An 8,962-nucleotide genomic window follows, 5' to 3' on the forward strand; every position below is an offset into this window, starting at 1 on the left:
GGAGAGGCCAGCATTAAAGATACCCTTGTACCGGCTGCTTTTTCTTCCACTCGAGCTTTGTAAAACAACCTTTATGAAATTGTGATGGCTGAAGAGAGATTGAATTTCTCTAGCCATGTATACTGAATTGCTGCATGGAGAGACGGATCTTTACTGAGGCTCCCAGTTGTTCGGATAGCAGATGCAATCTTCAATGATTTTTGATATCCTGCTTTGAAGTTATTTGTATGAGCATAACATCTGGAACAACAAACCAAGACTGCGTCTTTTTTGTTTGCAGGAGTATTGCACATCGAAATTACCATTCAGTTTTAGTACATGACATAATAGGAATGTAGTTAATTGTGTTTTAAATATAATTTGATAATAATCATAAATGTCATCAATTTTAACAGTTTTCACGTAATTGGGCGTGTTTTAAAATGCAACTAACAACCCATAAAAGCTGTATGGACTAAAGTATGGATGTTCTGTGCAAGACGGGTCTTTTTATCGTTGCTCTTTGTGAAAAAATGCCCAGTGATCTTCTGCATAGCTGAAGGGTCGGCCTTCGGCGATCATATTTAAAGAAACCCTTCAAATAAAAAAGGCATTGATTGAATTCAGAGGCCACAGGAATGACATGCCCTCATGGTTTAGAACGCTGTGTTCTGACACGCTGGTGTGTTGTGGGTCCGCAAGCACACGACACAAATTTGTTGAGCCAAAGTATTCTGCTCTAGCCTTTAGCCTTGCTGTACTTGTGTTCTATGCACTGACATCAAATTATTCTCACTTGCTTTTTCTGTCTGTGTGTGTGAATGCAGGTGTAGTGGAGGTATGGACTGTAACTGTGTTAGTGACCTGCTGCTCACGCCACCTGTCCCAGCCCTCTGGACACCAGGTGAGACACTGGAAGAGCTGAGAGATGTTTGTTATAACATTAGAGGATGATACTTTTTGTTTTATTTTAATGTTTCTATGTGACAAAATGGTAGAACTGTCGTCCTAATTATAATTGTGGCCGAAATACTGATATTATTATAATACAATCTTTGTTTTTGTGAATTTTATGTTATTACTCTTTTTGGCCAAGAAATCATGCAATAAGCCAAAACATTAAACATTATTAAAAATTATGATCATATTTGCAGGATTAACACGACTTCGATAATCATGGTTTTTAATATGATGGTTATTGTCAATATACAGTTGTGGAAAAACATCAACAGACCATTACACATTTTCATTTAATCAGCATTTCTTGGTTTACCGTGACCATTCCAGTCCAGTATCTGGAACCTCAATCAAACCTCAGGAGTGACATAAAGTCATCCAACAGCAATGTGAAAGACTGACAGCATGACACATGCGAACTGTGATAAAAACCACAAGGTTATCACATAATCAAATAAGTTTTTAACTTTTCCTTAATGCATTTACAAATATGACTGCTGTGTTGCTTAAAAGTGAATATGAACCGGTTTTCTTTGTTGTATTTGAGGTCAACTTCTTTTTTTGAGGTTTTAACATTTTTAACCTGTTTGTCCAGTTTTTATTTTCTGAAAATAAATGTAAAAAGAAAAAAACGTGCCGTTCTCTAGGCTGCAAATATCCTATTAACTTGCTATATATCGCTTCATCAGTTATTTAGACAGGAATGCTCTAAGCAAGTAACAAAACCAACAGGCTTTATCCAAATCCTTTCGCTTACTTGCCTCCCATTCCTCAGGCATCGCCTTCCCAGACTGGGCCTATAAGCCTGAGTCAAGCCCAGGCTCCAGGCAGATCCAGCTGTGGCACTTTATCCTGGAGCTGCTGCAGAAGGAGGAGTACCAGGGGGTGATTGCCTGGCAGGGAGACTATGGTGAATTTGTGATCAAAGACCCAGACGAGGTGGCGAGGCTGTGGGGCAATCGGAAGTGCAAACCTCACATGAACTACGACAAGCTCAGCCGAGCGCTGAGGTACAGTACGCACGCCATTTCATATACAGATCTGAGCTGTTTTATGTGTGAATGCTTAATTGTTGCCTTTTATTGTTCTTTCAAGTCAGATCACCTGTTTATTTCTATAATGGACTTTTTTCGGGATGCAACATTTTATTCTTTCCCCTCACAATACTCGGTACCCATCAGGGCTGGACTGGGATAAAAAAAGGGCCCTGGCATTTTTGCTCAGACCGGCCCACCACAATCGGTCGGACACAACCAACCAGTACCCCATCCTTGCGGTCCCTGTAGATATGCATATCTACTTTTCCATTCCCCAAAACCCCTACAAAGCTGAGAACTAAGTGCCATGGACCAGTGTACTCACTCTCTCTTGACTGACTCCGTGGTGACCAAAGGTGGCAGTGGAGTAGGGCCTACACAAAGTGAGGAGAGAGAGCGAGAGAGCGAGAGAGCGAGAGAGCGCGAGAGCGCGAGAGAGCGAGAGAGCGAGAGCGCGAGAGAGAGAGAGAGAGAGAGAGAGAGAGAGAGAGAGAGAGAGAGAGAGACGAGAATGATAACTGAATGAGAAAAATGATCCCCATACAAGTATCTTTAATATATAACAATGTAGAGAGATGGTTGCACATATTTTATACTTACTGGTGCTCTGAACATCAAAGACAACGAACTACAAACGTAAGGGCATCCTGAGATAGAGAGAGAGAGAGAGAGAGAGAGAGAGAGGGGGGGAATAACGAGTCACATTTCAGTCTACAATATTATGAATATTTTTATAATAATATCAATAATCTCAACTCACCTTACAATAACAGCAGATTCCTCAGTAGCTTGCTCTTCTCTGCAACTCTGTCAATTACAATGTGCTCCATGTTATAAAAGCTAGTTAACATTAGAATAATCAGCCGAAGTTGCAATTGAATAAGTTAACTCTGCTAACCTAGCTACAAAAACAATGCAAAATAGCTTATGCTGTGTTATTTGACTTTAGCTGACTGAGTGGCTAGTGCAGTAGGTGACAATCTGACAGACATTATAATAGCGACAACGATTATGTTGTCTTACTATAATATTCATTAATTTAGGTAAATCATCATCTTCGTAGTGGCCCAACCAGGCCCACACACTGTGATGTCACCGTCCGGAGCAGAAGGTGGCAGTAATGCACCAAAAAGCTGTTTACCGTAAAACACGAAGAAGTCACCGGCCGGTCCCTGTATGGTGGTGGCGTCACTTACTGGACCAGGATCGGTGATCCTTAGCTGTTGTGTTTCCGATATGAGCTTGTTCTTCAGAAATGTTTGGTAATATGTAATGTTAGCTTGTGTGGACGCTACCGCACTACTTGATCAACAAAAGAGCTTCGCTACTGAAAAGCTATTTGATTCAGAAAACAGCGACGTTACCACCACGCTACTGAAAAATGTAGTTAAGCTAGTAGCGTCACTGCTTGTAGCGACGCTACTGCCCAACACTGCTTACAGTTTCAAGTACACTCTCCTACTCACTCTGTCTCTCCTTGACTTCACTATCAGACACCTACTCCTCTGCCTGGGTGCCGCCATGGCTAGTCACCTCTCCTCCATGTGCTATGTTCACCTGTTTTTGCAAAATTTCGTCAGGTAAGCTACTATAGGCTTGGAAACTGAAGCTACAGCACTTAACATGTCGGTTATTTTTGCACATGTTGAGGCATCAACCTCTAGAATTTGTATTTGTTTGGCCCGCAACTTCTCCGCACTCCCCTTGCCCTTGCGCTTTTGTTTCTCCATCCTAAGTCCACAGATTTCTGGCTCTGACCCACTGACTGCATTTGACACAGGAAACCGAGGGGGAGGGGTGGAGCCCTAACCATAAGAGATGATTGGGCCAGCCCAGTGTCAGTCTGGATAATGAACCAATGGGCCGCTGTCCCTGCTTTATGGGCCGGTCGTTGGCAAATAAAAAAAAATAATTTTATATTAACCGGCCCCCAAGTGCGTCGGCCCACCGGGCATTTGCCCGGTATGCCAGATTACCAGTCCAGCCCTGGTACCCATCAAATGCTGTGGACCCTTCACCTTGTGAGGGGGATATTTAAAGTGCTACCTTCCCTCCAAAGAATATCAATACAGCCCATTTTGTGAAATCTTTGAACATGTAAATGGTTCTGGATGCTCTCTTGCGCGAAAGTTCATATAAAGAATACTTTTTAAAATCCTAAACTTACATCAAATCCCTCCTTTAAACTCTAAATGCACAATATGAACTTTTTGAGGTTTGAACTTTGGCCTCGGGTGCTGGTGTTTTCCCTCCCTTCTGCTTTTCCTAATCGTGCAACTAACTTTTATGTATTTCTCATGGCTTCTCTTCAATGGCTCGGGTCCTCCCCCACCCTTTCTCTCTTTAATAGATGCTGTCGCTGGCCACTAATTGTTATGAATAGGCACTGGCCATAATTAGCCTCGTTGATTAGCCTTGCTTAATTGCTCAATTAAGTGGCACAATTGCCACATAAAGTAAAAGCGTACAAATTATTGCGCCTGCAGATTGCATCACGGGTACTCGGGTAGGCTGCCGGACTGGCTAGGGTGAAGTCAAGCATAAAGCGTGCCGAGATTAAAGAGCCTCACTCTCATGCACAGGTGAACGTCCTCAAAGCACCGACGCTCACGATGAGTGCAAACGCGTGATGGTCAGTGGAAATGACTGAAAAAGAGTCCGGATAGATATCTATCGCTTATTTCCAACTGGGCTCACACCTTGAGTGGCACGTAGCCATGTGATGTTGAGGGAAATGTAAGCGGTCGGGTTTGCTCATCACTATGTAGAACGGGAAGCCGACTCTGGAAAATGTATCAGTGGACGTGCAGGCAACCTTTACCACCTGTAATTCATGTTGCAAGTCATTCACCCAATGAGGTTTTTTAAATCATGTTTTCTTATTGAAAGACAGTACAGATCACATGAAAGATTTGTGAGACAAACATTTGTAGCATACTGTTTTGTTCTCTTTTGTTTCTTTTTTCATTCCTTTGTCATTTTCTACCCTGCAGGTATTACTACAATAAACGCATTTTGCACAAAACTAAAGGCAAGCGCTTCACCTACAAATTCAACTTCAGTAAGGTGGTCCTGGTGAATTACCCGCTTTTGGACATGGCCAGTTCCCCGTTCCTTCTGGCACAGAACCACTTCAATGGAGGGACCGCCACGCCAGACTGCAGCCCCGTCACCCCCGAGGTATTAAGGAAAAGATGCATTGTACACATTGTGTCTATGAATGTATGAAAGAAAAAAACTGTTACAGAAGGAATTAAAACCTGAGGGGCTGACATGCTCTGTGATTGCCGGAGTTTAATGATTAATATGTTTTTGATCCATACTGTATAAAGCTCTCTGTATTTCCTTTGATGTGAGGGATCAAGCTATTGATTGTGAAGAATCAATCAGTATGAAGGTTTATTTCCACATAGACTGAGGATGAAATGTATTTATCTTATTTCATTCTCAGTACTTTTGTTTATTGTGTGTACTTTCTCCAGTATTGTATTATTTTCCCTAAATCCACCTTAAAGCTTTATTTGATCAATAAAAATTTACACCTATGACTGAAATTTACAGTTTACTTTACATGATATTTAATGTACTAGATACTGATGGAAAATTGTGTGATTATTTTAGCCTACAGTTTGCCATTTCACATTTTTTTAATTTAAATGGAAGGTTAGGTGAATTTTAGGTAAAATACAGGCAGCAAAATACATACACAGGTCTTTGGGAAAGTTTTCTGCTGAACGTCTTGACTAGAGGTGACTGAAGGAGATATAAATAAAGAGAAGGCAAAGAGAAAGCCAGAGGTGAGGAAGAAAGTAGAGAATGTCACCACGGGCGTTAAGGGGCCTTAAAACAAAAGAAGACATTATCCCTTTCTCATCTCCCTCTTGGATGGCGTATTCATCACTGCCATTGATTGAAAATGAAAGAAATGTTAGAAATGAAAGGGAAGGTGGGGGTGTCAGATCGCTTTCATGTAATTAAAGCAGTTTTGCTAAGCAATCGAGATTACGTAGAGCTTGGAAATACAGTCCTGTCTTGCTGGCTGACAGGAGGAGAGTGACAAAAATTATTGATCTCCTTCATGTTGCAAATAAAACAGAAACGACTTACAGGTTTCCTTTATTGAGTTATATTCCTGACCATCCTTTTCTGATCTGCTTCCAAAAGTCATCACCCTGACTGTCACTTTATGGAGTCTTTAGGGAATTATTTTATTCTTTTTCTTTTTAAAATCTTTTTTAAGGACAGACATCTTTATAGTTATCTTACTATTCATAATGATCTGTGATGGTGAATATACACATGTTGTGTACTTGATTGATTCGGTTTAGCTAGATCATTCATTTAATGATTTTAATGGATTATCCTAATGATAGTAAATAAGCATCCCATATAACCCACATAAAATTGTAATTACAAATAACCATCATAATCATGGTAATTTTATTCACTAAACTGATTGAATATGAGGAGTGGTATTGATGTAATTTTTACAATAAGCACTGTCATTTTAAATGATTTTTATTATGTTCGCAAATTAATGATATCCCTCTTTTTCTGTCCTCTTTCACTTTTTCACTCTAAATTTTTGTCTACTCACTCTCATCTTTCTCAGGCCCTTCAGTCTTTATTCCCTCGTTTGCCCGAATCGGGTCGAGGGCCCTCTCTGTTAGATCGTGCCGCAGGGGCCCTGGGACCTGATGGGGACAAGCTGAGACTGGATGCTTTTCCTTTTCTTGGCTCAGGTTAGTCATACAGTATATACGGTCTATTGAAAAATGATAAATAGTTAGAATTATATAATTAATAGAATTCATTTCAATTAAGCATTAAGCAACAATCTTTTTTCAGTCTTCTCTGGGTCACAGCAGTGATATTAAAGAATCTACTCACCCTCAAGTTGTTCCATATCTGTATGAATGTCTTTGTTTGGTTAAACACAGAGAAAGATGTATTTGTTTGTATTTAAGAATGCTACTTCCCATTTAAGTTCTGCATTTGCTGCTGCATTAAAGCACCCGCTCTGTGTGTGTTTGCAGAATTCTGTGTGTGTGTACAGTACGCACACCCTCCTTTGTCTTCGCCGAATGCTTTAAACGTACATTGAAATATCGGTGTATCAGAATGCACAAGGGCATGTGTGAACGTCTATGACTCCCCACTCCACACGACCCCCTCCCAACTTGATTTGTCCTGAGGTCCTGTTTTTCCCTCCTCCTCTCCTTACCCCTTTCTGCTTCCCATGTGTACCGCTTGTCCTAATCCCTTCCCAAGCAGGAAGGCCCTAATTGAGGGTGCAGGCTTCAGTTTGTGGCCTGTGGGCGCCCATTACTGTGTTTTCATAAGCAAGTGAGGCCTGCCTGACTGATTCAATATTCATGTGTCTGCCAGCTACTCTTGGCCCTACATACACACGCACACACACATACTCTCCAGCACTGTCAAATTAGCCCTGCATAGCAAATAACACAGAGAGAGGGTGAGAAGATGAAAAGCGAGGGAGAGAAAAGGAAAGGAGTGTGATGTGCATTAGGTAGGAATGAAAAACAGGAAAGGTATCAGGATGAAAACTGCAAAGAATCCTGTATCTTGCCTCTCAATTTAACATTCGATTTATTTCATTTTGATATATTAAAACAACATGTATTATGATTTGATTTACTTAACCGGGTTTTCCAAAACTGGAACTTTCAGCATTCCCAGTTTTCAAGTCGATCATGTTCTCTGTAGAGGAACTCCAACATGTGATCTTAAGAATTAACACCAGTTTCCTCTCCATGTTTGTCTATTTCTCCCACAGGAGCTCCATGTTACTCCAAACCTCCCTCCCTGTTGGGTCCTTATGCACGGAACCCCTCTTTCGACTACCCTTGGGGCTTTAACCCATACCTCCCTGGGGCTTTTTCTCTGAACAACTGTCCCAAATTGCCCCCGGGCTCCCTTTACTCCTCGCACTTCTACCCCAATCCACTGCAGTCCAGTCTGTCTCAGCTGCCACACCCCTTCTCCTCCCTCCTACCCACCGGAGACACGACTGGAGCAGAACGAGCACAGACCGGAGGAACTAACGGCTCCACAGGTGGTCATCCTCCCAGACTCTGCATCCCGCCGTACCCAAGCATTCCAATTGGCCGGACTGAGCTGGGGAATGGGGGTTTGAGCGACCGGGAAAGAGGAGAGACCATCCCCAGTGTCCCAGGAGTAGGTGGAGGTCTCGGACTGGGCTTGGGCCTGGGTCTAGGTTTGGGTGGTGTTGGAGTGGGAGGGGGAGGTCGCCAGAGCCCTTCTGAGCGGAGAAAGGGTGTTAAACAGGATCCAGAGTCTGACTCTGACCTGGAGATCACAGACCTGAGCGACTGCAGCTCAGAGAATGAGAATGAGCCGGACTTCTCTCTGGGGAAGGAGCCAGGGCAAGGTGGTCGCTCGCACCTCCTAGATGCCAAATCCGCTGGTCTCGTGGGAGGCTTGCCACCTCTCTCCTCTCTTCCTCCACCCGTGTCTCCGCATTCCCTTAAAAGCCTGGTGACTCCCCTGACTCCTCCACCTTCATCCCTACCTCCAGCCCTCTCTCCCTCGCTCAGTTTGGTTGATCGGCACAGGGAAACAGAGACACTTAAACTTACTCACAGTTAATATGTTCTGTCGTTTGGTTTTTGACGTCTTGAAAGTTCTTTCGTTCTCTTATTCTTGCATTTGTGAAATAATGCTGTATATTTCCATTTCATTTTGTCCCTCCCCGGTTCTGGTGACTCGAGGTCACTCCTCGCTCATACATTTCTACTAATCTTAATTTCAGTGAATTGTGCAGTGTTATAAATTATGTACGCTGAGCGATTCAGAGACTATTGTTCAAAGTGATAGTGCAGCACAAAAAGCAACTTTTCAAAGATTCTCATTCTCTGTTAAGATGAAAACAGTAATGACGAGCTATTTTCATGCTAAGGCAGCACAGTCTAGGAATATGCATATCTTTTATTGCAAACTTTTTGAAT

At 42.3% G+C, this 8,962-nt stretch overlaps 1 protein-coding gene across 1 annotated transcript; it reads left to right on the plus strand.

Annotated features, from left to right (window-relative positions):
• Positions 1–819: 819 nt before the first annotated feature.
• On the plus strand, positions 820–8,603 carry erfl1 (Ets2 repressor factor like 1; the record flags this gene model as incomplete). The annotated part of the gene is made up of 5 exons (XM_079468772.1): positions 820–883; positions 1,712–1,946; positions 4,967–5,153; positions 6,586–6,715; positions 7,771–8,603. The coding sequence occupies 5 exons, from the start codon at positions 820–822 to the stop codon at positions 8,601–8,603; spliced, it is 1,449 nt and encodes a 482-aa protein (XP_079324898.1).
• Between the last annotated feature and the right edge of the window lie 359 nt (positions 8,604–8,962).

The sequence above is a fragment of the Barbatula barbatula genome (genome assembly GCF_947034865.1).
Source record: "Barbatula barbatula genome assembly, chromosome: 12".
NCBI classification, from domain to species: domain Eukaryota; kingdom Metazoa; phylum Chordata; class Actinopteri; order Cypriniformes; family Nemacheilidae; genus Barbatula; species Barbatula barbatula.